Here is a 15,324-nt window from a genome sequence, read left to right as displayed (position 1 = left end):
AGATTCTGCTGTTACCGCAAAAATGTAGCTTTCTCGTAGCTTCGGACCAAATCATAATGGCTGCAATAGCCGAAAGTGATACATCGATGCAAACAATATGATAATGCTAAAATCGAGATATTTTACTGTAAAAACATTTACACAATGTCGCTTTAGTAACACCTAAATATGGAAAATGTCCAAAAATGAGCGGAATACTTTTGTCACTAGACGTAGAGTATATCGGGGCACATGGATAGAAAAGGATGTGTGCATCATTGTTTCGAGACTATTTTGTTAATTGCTTAAATACACGCGCACGTAACCAAGCTGCCCCAAGCATTTTTCAGGTAAACATTATGGTAAACGATGAGGTAAGCATGTAGAGTCGAATTAGAAAGTGTCATTGTACAGTATTTCAGCTCCATCATTTGCGTTACATGATTTACAACAATCTGCATACAATTTACGCTATTTGATTTGGATTGAAAAATTGACATATTTTACAATTTGTTTTTAAAATGCCTACTACCTAAAATTATACGAGATGCCATTTTATTTGATTGTACGGGTCAGTCATCCCATATCGTAAAATAGTACATTTTCTCCATTAACTAGATTTATCATTTTACGACGAACCCCATTATTCGAGTTGACGCGTGCTCTTTCACTGGTGTTGCCATTATTTACTGTCCGGAACTTCTGCAACCTAACATTTATATTAGCGGATTTAGGAAAACACAATGGATGTCTTCTGTGAAAATAAGGGATTATCTCTCGTCGACAGGAGATGTCAAATTGTCACAGCATTAAATTTCATCTATCGAATAGCACATATATTTCTACGTCATATATAGGGTTGTTGAAAAAGTTGTCCTCCGTCCAGCATCATTTGTAGTATAGTTCGAGAGATGTACCATGTACTTGAGATGTCCCATCGGCGATTCTGGGAATCACTATTGAGTTTCAATGTCGGCGTTATTTGCACTTAAGCTTTCTATTCGTAAGAACTTGGCTTTGGCCCTTCTGATGCCAAACAGCCGGCAGTTCTATCCCTTTCCTATGGCTATGTAATACTGCCAGGTTTGACGAACAGTTGTTTATACTATTATTTATTCTAAATAATCCAGTCCACTCCTATTATTATGTCATGTTTTCGTAGATGTTCTCACAAAAACTAATAAAGAGTCATTATTAGAGGAGTGATCCATAAAAACATGCAAAGCAGACGCTATTTTCACTATGCTTCTAAAGACCGAACGTAGAGTACGTCAATGTCAACTGTTTTAACGCATACATCTGCAACCAATAACTGAGTATATTAAACGATCTACCCGGGAACCCGGTCTAAAAATAGTTTTCTCAATGTGACTTTCAGATACGATATACGTTGCTTGACCCACGTGTTTTCCCTTATTCCATCCAACTCAATGGCGCCACAGTTCGTCAGCCCGTTACGCCAAAATTTGGATCGTGGCATATCGTAATTAACTATTGTAAGTTCTTGCTCAGGTAACGAGCTCTGATTTACATAGGCAACCTTCTGCCCTACGCTTAATATAGTTCTGATGGGCTTTTCCACCTTTTGGTTCTCAGCTCAGTTAGTAGCTAGGTACAACCAAACATATGTAGATGATTAGTGGATCACTGTGAACTGTCTTTGTCGGAAAAAGCCCGCACCGATCGTTAAGACAACGACGTATTTTTGCCCATGCACAAGATTGCGAAAGTGCAGCAGCAGCTGCCAGAGTGAAACGTAATCTCAGCTAAAAATAGGACGCCGCAATCAAACCTAGTACTTGGCCTTCGGAAAACGGTAGGGTTATCCGAGCGTTGATTAATTGATCACAAGGGTCAACTACTAATGGTAAATACATACTGCATAGATAAAGCGAGTCTATACACGCGAGCGCTAACAACTGTGCACACTCGAAATTGGTGCATGCAGATTCACACACACGACGTATATGTATTTGTATGCTACTTCTTCGTCAATGCGGCCACCGTAGTGATCAATCTTGATTTGCGTACAGCATTTGGTACTTAGCATAGACAAGTCAGCAGCGGTAACAGCAGACAACCTGTTGTTAGCGCTGTTTGTGTGCAGCGGCTGATGCTATCGTTTCAATGTCGCGGTGCGATCACCAGTAACGAGGCCGCCGGTACGACTACGACGAAAACAGCGTCGTAGTCGCCATCGGGTACCCCCATCGCCCTACATCCGTCTCAACCTCTCGCTCTATTACTCGAAATGCGTTCCCGGACAACGTATATGTATATCTACGTTAGTACGTTTTTCCACTAGCATTTACGCCCAACAAGCGAGACGGTCGTGAGTTGGCGTGGCGTAAATCACTCATCAGTCGAATCGCGTCGCCGACCAGCCGAGCATCCAGTCTGCCAGCCCATCGAGTCAAGGGTGTCTCGATCCCTTGAACCTTCCTCATCCTCCAGCTGCCAGTATCTTGTGCAGAAGCCATTCGGCAGAGCACAGCGCCGGTGTTCGCATTCGCGCTTGGGTGTCATTTCATCAGACAGGTGCCGGGAGACCTCCGACGCGGCGGTAGGCCACAAAAGCGGCGGCTGTACTGGTATTCTCAGCAATCGTACGACCTATGGGAGCAATAGTAGCGTGCGGGCAGTAGTCCTCGCTCCCGACAAAAGGTCGATTCCGTCGTCATTGCCGTTGTTGTTATTTGAGGTGGCGATGGTGATACTGTTGATCATTCGTGTGTCCGCCGTAAAGTAGACAGTTTTCGTCATCGTCGTCGTACTAGTAGCAACAATAGTAGTAACGGCGTTGCTAGCAATCACCGATCATTGCCGCTGCAGCCGGCACTCTCCAGCTCGAACGTCGCGCCGCACCGCAGCCAGTACTGCCAACGTCGCCACTGTTTTCGTAGCGGTCGCCACTCGCCGGCCGCCGGTATCCCAACAGTTGATAAAGGCAGGCATTGGCGCAAAGGCTCACGGTTTCCCTTTAACTACCGCTATTAACATCACCATTAGCATCAACGGCACTGTCCAGCGACCCCATCGGTGCGGCTGGAAAACCTCTCAGCGAGTCTGCGTGCCGGCCACTTAGGCGCCCTTTTTCAGCGGTTTATCGGCACCGAACAAGCAGACCAAGAGTCAAAGTGGCATATCAATATAACGGCATGCATTTCGACGAGGACTAACTAAGGCAAATTCAAAAGTCGCAAAAGATCGGAGCAGCAAACGAAACTCAAAGGAAACCGGAAGGGTAAGCTGAGCGTGCGATTCTCTCCGACAGAAGTTAAAGCGCTGCTGATTCCTGGAGAAACTGGATTATTGGTACAGTGGAAACTTAACAAGTGTCCAGCAACATATAGTTGCTCTATTATTGATGTCAATATGTTCACAGGTTGTAACTGAGGAAGTGATATTGCCATAGTGGTCGATTTTGGGTGTTTGGGGGGCGAATTTTGTGCTGTGACATTCTCACTGGTGGCGCTATGCCAAAAGTGTTGCAAAGGATCCTCATTAAAACAATTCTCGTTTAGCATGAAGTAGAAAGACTTCATATTGACATGTAGTTCAGGAACAGGAAAGTACACACTTCATACGCTTCCAGTGCGTCCAAGATACTTTCGTGTTCCCTGTTGTGTCGCTCTCTATATCGTATCTAGGCAGTGTTCTAAACCAAAAATTACTCGTGTCTACATTAATCAACGCTAGCGACCAATTTCTCCGCGCTGGATAGGAGCTTAAACTTATCGCGTGGGTTAGTTATCGAGTAACTTTAACTACTGACCAGTGTTTTCGTGATTGACAAATGTATCTGCCACGCGCCATAGCGTTCAATGGCTTCCAAGAGCTCGTTCTATGGGTCTCGATCGCAGTGGCAATGGCGAACGTTTCAGACGAAGATGATAGCTATCCTAAGATTATTTACCAGGAACGGATCGAGCCTTCGCTATTCGTAAGAGATCCCAATAGACTCAATAATGTCACTAGTATAAGCATTTCCCGTGTTAGACCCAGTGCCCGCCGAAATGAAGAAATTCACATTGAATATGGTAAAGAGATAGACAAAAAACTTCGATGTCGAAAGGCTAATTTCCAAGGGGGCAAATGGCTTACATGGAAGATGAACCTGCCAGGCACATTTAAATGTGGAGAAAAAAACTTTCCTTTAATGGCCTATGTAATTCCGACCATTGTGGTCGAGGAAGGTCGATTTTTTAATGTAAGTTTGGATTTCCTCAAACTTGAAACTACCTCTGAATTCAATTCGTCAAGATTAATAAGTCACGACCTGCCAGTTCAACTTCAGTTATCATCATCGGGTATCATGTTTTTGTCTGGGCTATTTGTTAATCTTAACGGACCAGTAACAATTGCCACCGATATTTCATCAGTGTATGATGATTATCGCACGAAAATTCGCCTACAGGTCACACAGGCGCAGATATCTCAGGCTGATCAGCGCGTGGATATTGAATTGAATCATCATACTCTAACCCTTAATAGCCATGCACTACTTTTTAGATATCGGCTGAACTCGATTATGTGTATCTCGGAGGTGCTTGCACTGCCAGCTACCGCTCTTCGCCAGATTAACTTTGACGAGACTACCGATAGGCAAAAACTCATTGTGAGTGGTACATTAAGACCGACAAGAGCAGACGGTGGCGAGCTCCACTTGTGCCGTCACCTGAATTCCATCAACCACCATACGATCGATGGTATTGTTGAAAACAGTACCTCTGAAGCGTGCGCTGGGTTCATCATTCGCAATGTTAGACTTAATAATAGAGAGTGTGGTCGCGACAACTTTGAAGAACAAATGCCCACTACGCTTGAATACGATGAGGACCAAGATACAGAAAACCCACTGCTCAGAATCTCCCAGGCTGATGATTTGACAGAGCAAGGCTTCGACAATTTCAGAGAGACGACAACGGTGACATCGACGACGATAGAGGAACCGCATTTCGCAGAAATACCCGAAAGTGTAGCCGCCGATGAAAAATCAAAATATAACAAGCCAATTATCGACAGAACAATTCCAAAACTGATAAGTTCCATGACCACAACTACACAATGGTCTAACCAGTTTATGGAGCCTACAACCGCAGCTCCGATAACAAAAATGAACATGTCTACAATTACGACGCATCGGTCAACAAAAAAGCCAGTCTCAACAAACAAACCTACGACCACAACAATTACAACAACAGCCGTTAGCGTACCATCCCAAACAACGGTCTCAAGTTATCTGAACAACATTATCGACATCTCAAAAAACGAAAATAAGATTTCAGCGTTCGCCTCTGAAAAGCAATCGGCTGAAGATTCCCAGATCACGAAATCTCCACGAACAAACTCGTTGCGAGTTGGAGTTACAAACAGAGAGCGAGGCTCGAATAAACAGCTACAAGTGTTGAAATTTAATCAACCTGTCGCCAACGCTGGAGATCCTGTTGGCGAATATCGTTTAGATGGCGCCAGCAATTCCACTCATCCATTTTTGCAGAGCACTGAAGTCTATGGCATCACCGCGCTAGCATCCGTTCCACTCATTGTAGTATTCGTTGTCCTATTCTACAAGATGGCACAATGCAAAAGTAAGGGCGGGTATGACCCTGTTCAGACAAATTTGAATGGTCTCTCAGGAGAGCCGATTTTTATTGACAGAGCTGATTCCCCGATACCAAGACGGGATAGCAGATGTTAGCGGGTCTGTGAGTTCAAAACTATCACCAATGCCCCTTCATCAACCTGAATTTGCTCCGAGTTCTCTGGTGGACAAGGTCTTTTACACAGCTTGCTATGCCAAGCATGATAATTTACCTCTTCAGCACACTTGACTAATAAACAATGACCTTTAAACGTATTTAGAATCATTCTGCTAGGCAAAAAGAGGCTTCAGTAGTTTGAAGTACAACTTACGCAATTTCATGTGTCCAACTCGGTCATTGGGTACTACTGCAATAATTTAAACATATCCGGTTCCTTTAAAAGGGCTCTGTTCAGGTCGCATGTCTGCGACTTGCCTGAGAGGTCATACACTTTTTATAAAGGCTCTTCATGCCCTAATCTTCTTAGGATCACCAGCAGCTACGCTGAAAGTAATCAAAGCGAGAAGCGGCTCACGGTGATGGTCTTACCGGTAATACGTCTTAAAGAATTACAGATTGCAGTTAAGGCAATAATTTTGCGTCCCAGTTAAACAAAAATGTGTAAAACAAAAATACTTATCAGACAAAGTACTTTTGTTAAATAACTCGGATTAAGGATGTGAAAAAAGGCCTGAAAGATCAGTGTAATACTTGTCTTTTAAAGACAAAGTAGTAGCAGCAGTACCATGTAGGAGTCCACGTGAATGTCGCATTTTTCCATTTGTAAGGGGAAGACACGATCTCCACAAAAGCTAATCAGACTAAAAAAAAAAAAAATGAATGGAACAAGCAGCAACAATCAAATTTGACAAAAACGTCAATAGTTTTTATATGTCCTAATAGACGTGAATCAGCCTAAAAAAATGTATATTGATCGATCGATGGCCAAGTTAGATCTATGGAAGTCATTGAAACCTACCAGCGGCTATGTGTCACAAAAATGGAGTGCACAGAAGCCTTGTTGGTGGTATTTTTGCCCTGCTTGTGAAAGACCGGGGCCTACCTAAAATCAGAACAATGTCAAATGGTCTGATTAGGTCTCAAGAAAATGCGATTATAAATCTCGTACGTATATATCAAAACACGAGTTAATCTTGAATCTGTACTAGGTAACACAGCATAATTAGTGTTCGCGTTTTTAATACGTTAATATATATCAACATTACACTACATTACTGGACTCCAGTTTGATTGCTGGATGTCTTCATTAAGAAGGTATATGAAAAGGCGTTCGATGTTCCGCAAGATGTTTGTGGACATCTCTGTCGTGAGCTCTATCGAAAGAAGACGCTTTGACAATCGCTTTGACTAACGATCAGCACCCACGAGAACACTTATCCGATTACTTAGATTAGTATAAAAAAAAACTGACCGTATCGAGTGAATCATCTCGCGTCCATCCCAATAGATGACCCGCTTTTGACGCAAACTATTGATTGCGTGTATGTTTTATTGCTTCTTAAACGTCTACAGACATGTTTATATCACTGGGGTCAACTCCAATTCCGATATCGAACAAGAGCAGCGTTATAAATGTTCAGTGTATCCGAGTGGCGCCAAATTGTGCAGTGACAACCTTGAAGAGGACGCCCTCTAGCGAACGGTAGAGTAATCTAGCCTTATAGCGTTATGCCGCATTTACCACCAACAATGACGAAAAGAACGTGCACATATGTTTATTGTTTTTATTCGTACGATATCATCATCACCGTGTTGTGCTAGTAGAGGAATCAGATCGTAGAATAAACAGCTGCGTATTATATCATCGGTTAGCGTCAAGCGTCGTCGTGCAGTTCTAACCATCATAGTAAACCAAATGTTACCCCCGCGATAGTAGCATTTGGTGGGCACTTGTTAATTTCTGTTCTCCAGAGTAATCGTAGTAATAATGTTGGACCTACACTCCCGATAGGCAGTAACGACATTATCGACTAGTTTAATTGCTCAGAGCCAAGTAAGTCGCAGGCCGTCGATGACGATAAAGTGGAACCAAGAATAACACTTTTACAACACTTCTACTTAATCGACGCCGCAAACGTGAGCAGGAAAGATCGAAATAGGCCGAAAAGCATGACTCGTACGTTGAGTATTTTATCTACTCAAAGCGCAAAGAACGCCACACTAGCCAAGAGAAGCTGGGAAAATCTTTTGTAATGCTCCTTTGGCAAGAAACGGTAGCACTGCGTCGACAACTATAAAGCCAGCGAAGAAGTAAAATCACCTATATGTCGACTTATATAGAAATCGCTATTCTAACTATAAATTGATAATATATAGATGTATGCGCCCGACGCTTGCCTCTTGAAGTCTCATGGCCAGTTATGTTTTCCCTAAGTTGCATATAAGTAGAAAAAAAAAAAGATAAAGCACGTCTTTACGGATACTTACGCTCAAAATCGTTTCCAACCTAAAATTTACTCAGGTAAAACGTGAAGTGATTTCATCTTTCGAGATTCAGCGTTGGGCGCATACGAAACTGAATGGAGAACATTTTAAAGGGGGACTAGACTGGACCCCGTATGCCCTAACGGAACATCGGCGGTTTACGCAGACCGAAGACTCTACATAATAATAATATCAGAAGTCATATAACAAAACGCTAATATACCAGCGTTTTGTTATATGACTTCTGATATTACCACTACTAATAGCAGTAGCTTAGTCTAGCAAAGGAAGACCGACTTCAAGATAACATCAATAATTATTTTAAAGCAATAGCAGAATCTTCGTTATATGTCCCTGAGGAATAATTATGACTTCCTGCTGATTGCGCGAGTATAAACCATTCATTGAGCTAAATCCAATACGACCTCCAATCTCGAACGTGTATGATCAAAAAAACTCGAAACATTTTCTCTCTAATACGTTTTTATAGCGTGTAGTAAAAAAAAGACACATAAATGTTTAGTGTTATATTTATTACATTAACTATCACACAATATTAAATATGTTTTTATATAAGAGCATGGAGGAAGGTTAAGTGAATGAGTATGTGAGAGCAGCCTGTATAGCGTAAAAATGTCTGGATGTGAACTTCTCACACAACTTCCTAATATGTTTGGGGAACACACAGAACAGAATAACTAAGTACATGCCAAGCAACAGATACAGAGGCTTACAAAATAGGGTAATATTTGAGCATATATAACCGTATGAACATGCGCAGTCTACGTAAATGTCACAGATATTCATTTTTGTCTGGCGTATTGCATTCCACACTCTATATATCTATATAGAAATTGTATTTCCAACATACTTTTACATTGCCTCTAAGTTTACTTATTCATATAAACATTATACATACACCCAGGAAGTAGTATAGACAACATGGATGTTTATGTATTTATAGCGAATATTTGTGCGTCAAATCTAGTGTACATATTCAATTTCCTTTTTCTAAATATCCACATAACGTGTACACAATAATCTATTGACTTTGTCGAGGATTACACTTCAGCGGAATATAAAACGGTGAACTTTGGCAAATTGCATAGCCGCCGAACTTTCCCCTGGTAATTCGTTCACACAAAAACGGGGCTCATTCCGTTTTAAATGTGACACGGACCAATGTTAATGTATTTACTAGAACGCAACCAGTCATACGTGTATGAAAAAAATAGATGCTTTTTACTTGCTGTATTTTCTATCAATATTTAATGTCGTTTTCATCGATTGGAACGAGCCGGTCACAAACAGATCCAACTCGTTGTATGTGTAAGCTATGGTTGCCGGTTATGTCGCTGTGTTTGACTCTGAAGAACAGATCAACAATGATATTGTGTGCTAATATAACAACAAGCAAATAATCGTACCGGAGTGATTAATTTCATAGAGACAATACTTTTCACAGAAGCAAAAATTAGGTCTCTTTGTTGCGTAAAGGTCGATCAAATAAAAACAATTGACATTGGACGGTGTTCAGATGACTGAAGTTTTTTTTCGTATTTCGAAATTTCACCTCACTTGTAAAGTAATGCGTGTTTAACTCAAGGCAAACTTTTTAACGGCTGCTTTAAATATAGTTCTCTGTCAAACACTTGATATAGGAAGGCCGTACGGATCTTAGAAGCAACTTATTCAACAAAGCAGATTTCAGCTCTAGTAGTTAGGATACAATTTAGATTATTAGGTGTGAAATTCGGTTAAGAAAAAGGCCGCTTTGATTACGTTTTTGAAATATAAACTAATCGACCCCGTCTCGACTTTGTTTTTCAGAGAATTAAGTTATTATAATAAGCACGCAATTCTTCATTTCAAGCAAGATTCAACCACTCATTTTGTGTAATAACTTTTTGATTTTATTAATTACTCTTCCTTGCAAATCACCGTTTGCACTGAATCCAAAAATAATTACTTTTCAAAACCGGTCCAAGTTGTGAGCGGCTTAATCGAATACGTCTTTTTCTTGTTTTTACACATGTCTGCATCGCTATCAATTAGGAAGCTGCCTTTTACTTGTTTCCACTATCTCTATTCTAGATTTATATTGAGACTCTGCAACCGCACGCTATAAGTCCTATGACCAAACTACATACACGAGTAAAATCAGTAAAGCACGGACATCCGCAACGAATCGAGGACTTTCGCGTTTCTCCATATCATTCTTTTTACATCTGAGGACGACTAAGTGCATGCATAGACATATATTGTTCGCACTCCTGCCGTAGCAAGTGCATATGTGACTCTTTGTCAGTATATGCGAACACTGTACAAGCTGTCCTATTCTTCAGGGTTGGCTGGAGTGTTTGTTGTACGACTTCACTACTACCGAGCACCACCTATCACCACATCGCTTCAATGTAGAAAACAAGATAACTTGAAGACAGAGAGAGCAAGCGGAGGTTGACCTGTAGCAGAGCATCGGATATGTACCGAGAGGTGTCAGGAATAGCCAGGTCAAATATAGATCCTTCCCGCCAATACCTGCGAACTGGGCGTCCCCAGTGCTTGTCGGCGCAAAGAGGAAGCACGAGTCAGCTACTTAGTCTCCACCAAAGCAGACCCCTTGGACCGGCGGCAAACAGAGCCACCATCGCCACCCTATGAGCCCCTGTACTTCTGTCTTTTCCGCACACTCCGACGCCCTCGATGCCCTCGACCACCCGGGTTCACCAGGTAACTCAGCAGAGGTTTTCTCGTTCCCCTTTCATAACAAGTATTTCTGCCACTGCATCGGCAACCGACGACGCCTTGACCTGAAAGTTTCCCTGAGTTCACGGCTGTGCGAGGCCTAGGTCCTCACCGGACTCCCGGTGACAGTTCTCGATGGTCAACATGCACCGATGGAGTTAGCTCTCCCATTTTATGTCGCAAGTTCTCTTGCAGAAAGCACAGCTACATTGGATTTTCTGGGGCAGTATTGCTACCACCGTTATTTTCTTCTATAAATTTAGTATGAGAACGGACAGTAGATAAGAACGATTGTCTGATTTTTCATTTTAAGCTAACCGAGAAGACCGTAAGCGGTGAACATCTAATCTGTTGTTTTGAGCTGTTTAATAAAAGCCGACATAAGAATCAACTGCACACGAGCCAGATGTACTGCTTCTGCGGTTGATTGCAAGAGCTCGATCAATAAAGGCGCTCGTAGGAGGTACTTCATTTGGAAAGTGTCGTGAAATTTGGTTCTATGCCAGCACAAAATAACCTTTTTGTATTTAGTTAAGTAGATGTTACGAATCTATTTAGAAAAATGTGAACAAAATACACGAAGCAGCTTCATAATAACATGAATTATTATGATAATGACTATAAGTGACACCCTAGCCTTCACGGGCAACAACAGTAGCTGCTGTATCTTCAAAATAAAACTGTCTAGTGTTGTAGCCACAACGGCTGCGGCCATTTCAAGAGGAATCGGGACTGGGGAAACGAAACACGTTGAGTAAATTACTATTGCCTATGTGCCGTAAACTGAGAATTTATGCTGTTCTGTTTATTGATACTACAGAAATTACGTAATGCATGGGCATTCACTTGTATAGAAACGCGTGAATGCTGAAATAGAGTACGCTTTACTTGTGACACGTCTTAACCATAAAAAAAAAACGCTGAAACAGCGATCGAAATCACCATTGATAGAGCAAACGTATAGTTGTAGCGCAGCGATAGCAATTATAAATTTTCAAAGAAACATCATGTCAAAAAGCACTTATCACATGTTTTTTTTTTTTTTTTTTTATAAATTGGCATAGTTACTCAGTTGTTAAATACAGGCCAATACCCATTTCAATGCTTGACTCGTTCCATCGCTTATTAGGTGTTATGAAGGTGATCTGTTTTGCATTCATTTTGACGCAAACGATATAGATAGAATAAATTGATTTAAAGCTTAGTTTAACGGGCGCAGATTTGTTCAGGCAAAAGTAAACTGGCTAGCTACTGTCATGTTCATAAGTATGCAGGAAATCCGGTAGATAGCTATAACATAGCAGTAAAATTTTTCGAAATTCTCCTTTTTCCAACCAAACCATCGCTTTACACCTCCTTTAAGTGTCGTGCATTTCACGAAAAATCGTATCAAAAAGTCGTTTCGTTCCTTTAACATCTACTTCTGCTAACCGCTGAGATTATACGACGAGTCATGTTTACGCAATTCTTCGTAAGCAAATGTATACACGTATATAAAAAAGATTCTCAAGGAGCTAACGTATGATTTATAACATCACAAAGACAAAATAATTGAACGAAGGACTGGGAACGATACTGCACTACAAGCTGAGTGTGCATGCCCACTAACTATGTAAAGTACCAATTTCTAGTTACAAATTGTAAAACAAACTCGCAAGTACAGTCTTTTTCATGTTAACAATATTTTGTATGTTGAAAACAATGAGCTGGTTTACTGCGCTTTCGGCAGAAACGTTGTGAACAGTTTCGTAGGATAGCTAAACACTCATTGATGCCAGATAAGACGCTCGTTGACGCGCTCGGGTTGTGTGTAGGCGTCACATTGTTTACATATAGCAGAGACGTGAACACGTTTCACGTCGAATACTTACAACGTTTAAAATGCGTCCAATGCCACCGAGCAGGCTTATATTAATGCTAGTTCTTCTGCTTATATAGTCCATATCTTTTATTTTCACTTTTATCGAAATTTTACACACTCTTTGTCGCAATTATGTTCTCGCAAGCCAACTTATGAAGCATTGCATTTTTCCTCAAGTCACATACGAAGAAAAGCAGAGCATTACTACAGTATACCATATGGCTTTTTCAGCCGAACCTAGTACACCTGGATCATCACTAGTACTAGATATCGAAAAAGCAAGACTCCGTTAAAATTGCTCTTTTGCGCTGATCTGCTTAAAGAAACCCGATATAATGATCTATTTATTGAACTGGGCAACTTTTTTACTTGGTCTGCCATTGAACGCTTTAATATCGTCGTCTTTGAGAGCTGTTTTAAGGCTGTAGAACTCAACACCACTCCATTTACAACTCCATGGAATTTAAATTGCTTGTAAGAGATAGGTATTAAACGACGTTATATCATTTGAAGAGGGACACTCCGTATTTTCAAGTGCATATCCACAAAGTGAACTGTATCTCCTAATGCTTTCATCTAATTTCCAATTCGAACATTAAACGCGTAGTAAACGATGTAAATGAGTAAAAAAAAAATACAAGATTTTTTTAGTCATGAAAATTTTAAAACATCACAAGAACTATATGTTTATTGGATTTTTTTATCCCAGATATATTTTCATTTTTCATTAGAGGGTCGATAGTAGATACGTACACTTATCAACAACATAATAATAATAGTAGCAATAATAATGTGTTTTATCATAGTATCATAACATAGATTACATGACTAAATTACAGTCCGTTAATTTTGATCCCAATGCAAAACTTCGCTTTTAGTAGAAAGTTGACTTATTCAAACCATACGTATATTGCGTTTGTCCTAGCCCTCAGTTCTGTCTGGCACTGGCCACGATTGCCAATGGAGCAATTCTTAATAAGTATTTGCCGAAAGTGTGTCCAAGCTGATCGTATACACAAAATCCATCTTTGCCTTCTCATGAATCGATTGAGAATTAGTATTAATGTCATAGTATTTGCAGTTAAGGATTTTTCGTAGGACGATGTAACCACTAATAGAACAGCCGTCAATTAGGTGTAATTGCATGTAGGAAACTTGAAATCTGCCTATGATTTTGGAAATACTCCTTGACTTACGTCGCTTAGAATGACTTATAGCTAGAACGGTGTCCCGTGATGTTTTTTTTCACTATGTTAGTATTATCAGTAATACTAAAAAAGGAAGAGCTGTCCCCTATTTTCGGTTCAAGCAATTAAGGCTTTAAGTCAAATCTTTCGGTTGATTTCATAACGTCATTTTTCAGTTTTAAAAATCCGTTTTCAGAAGTGATCCGCTTTCCTTGATCTCTGTACTTTCCTATGTCTCTTGATTTACTCTAAAATTATGTTTTTTACCTAGACGAGGTCAGCTAGCCTTGTTCACGTGGTTTCGGCGGCACAAAACACTCTTGATTCACTTCGCACATCAATTTATGTCATCATAGCTGCTCGAAAGTGCCTCGATACCTATATTGTGAAAATAGTGTAACTGATGAAGTCCAGCTTTAAGTAAGCGACGGCTTTCGTACGACAGACCCGCAACGGATGACCATTTGCCGAGGTCGTTGGCTGTTTTTACTTAAAAGCCATTTCTGACCCTTGCGACCCTCTGTAGAAACAAGGCATGCTTTACCCTGGAATGCGCACGGTGCACAGTGTAAAGTCTGCGGGTGACACCGTGCATTGACCGGAACGTGTATATATCACTACACTCTTTACTGTGTCAAAATTGGTCCCCACCGTGGGAGAAGAATTATCATCTATTATAGGTTTTCACCAGAAATAATTGCATACAGAAACAATTGCGCCAAACGTATGCAGACGAACTTAAATCGGCGAGCCCTGACTTTTTCTTTAAACTGCTAAACCGATTATGTTTGCTACCTTAAACTCGCGAGATGCAAAATATTTTCCGCTTCAATGAAAGCGCTAAGCTTACATCCAAATAATTTTCAATAATGTAATGACCGAAATGCTGGAAACTATCTCGTACCACCGTTGTGGTTGTCGTTCATGTCTGAATCGTAGGTTGCGGCAGGGCCTGGTCTGTTCTAAAGTAGCAAGATGAAGGAACTTTTTCACACGTACATTTGAGGCTTGTCTTGGTTACCTTTACGATTGCTCCTTGTAGTAGACCCAAGTATGGATGTCTTTCTTTCCTTTACACCAACAGTAAGGAAAGAAAATATCAGCGACTACAGAATGGCTAAACGTCTATCGTTGTGTCGCGAACACGTATTTTGCATACAAATGTCTGTTGTGCTTAGCAATATATTGCGTCGCTTTCTATAAGTAACGCAGTTTAAAACGATCATCTGTTTTCACCGTACTTTGTTGCAAGAAAAGAAGATGAGCCAGGATCGCCTGAACATATTTTTGTATCCCTAGCGAAGGGTTGCATGCATTTGTGATCAGGAACAATTTCCGCTTTACACGTACCGCCTCGCACCTAAGAACGAAAGCTCCCTCAGACTCCGAACGAAGTGTTTAATGAACAATAGGCAGAGCTGTCTGCGATTGTCGGAGTTCGTCATAGTGTTAAAAAATTAAACCAGCCTGACACAGTCACGTTGCACCTACCACATCATACATGAAACCGTCGTCTACAAGT

At 40.9% G+C, this 15,324-nt stretch overlaps 1 protein-coding gene and 1 long non-coding RNA gene across 2 annotated transcripts; both read left to right on the top strand.

Annotated features, from left to right (window-relative positions):
- Window positions 1–1,336: 1,336 nt before the first annotated feature.
- On the top strand, window positions 1,337–11,774 carry LOC147756609 (uncharacterized). Its single transcript, XR_015323985.1, has 2 exons — window positions 1,337–1,475; window positions 9,840–11,774. It is a non-coding gene; the product is annotated as an uncharacterized LOC147756609 (long non-coding RNA).
- LOC111247447 (uncharacterized) lies at window positions 2,042–9,545 on the top strand. Its single transcript, XM_022798357.2, has one exon. The coding sequence runs from the start codon at window positions 3,776–3,778 to the stop codon at window positions 5,678–5,680; it is 1,905 nt and encodes a 634-aa protein (XP_022654092.1). The 5' UTR covers window positions 2,042–3,775; the 3' UTR covers window positions 5,681–9,545.
- Window positions 11,775–15,324: the final 3,550 nt, after the last annotated feature.

The sequence above is a fragment of the Varroa destructor genome, unplaced genomic scaffold (genome assembly GCF_002443255.2).
Source record: "Varroa destructor unplaced genomic scaffold, Vdes_3.0 BEIS01000003.1, whole genome shotgun sequence".
NCBI classification, from domain to species: domain Eukaryota; kingdom Metazoa; phylum Arthropoda; class Arachnida; order Mesostigmata; family Varroidae; genus Varroa; species Varroa destructor.
The sequence above is the reverse complement of the archived record's forward strand: the minus strand, read 5'-3'. Positions and strand labels throughout refer to the sequence as shown.

Coding starts and splice junctions, on each gene's coding strand:
- LOC111247447 (XM_022798357.2), top strand. CDS start 3,776: ATGTATCTGCCACGCGCCATAGCGTTCAATGGCTTCCAAGAGCTCGTT.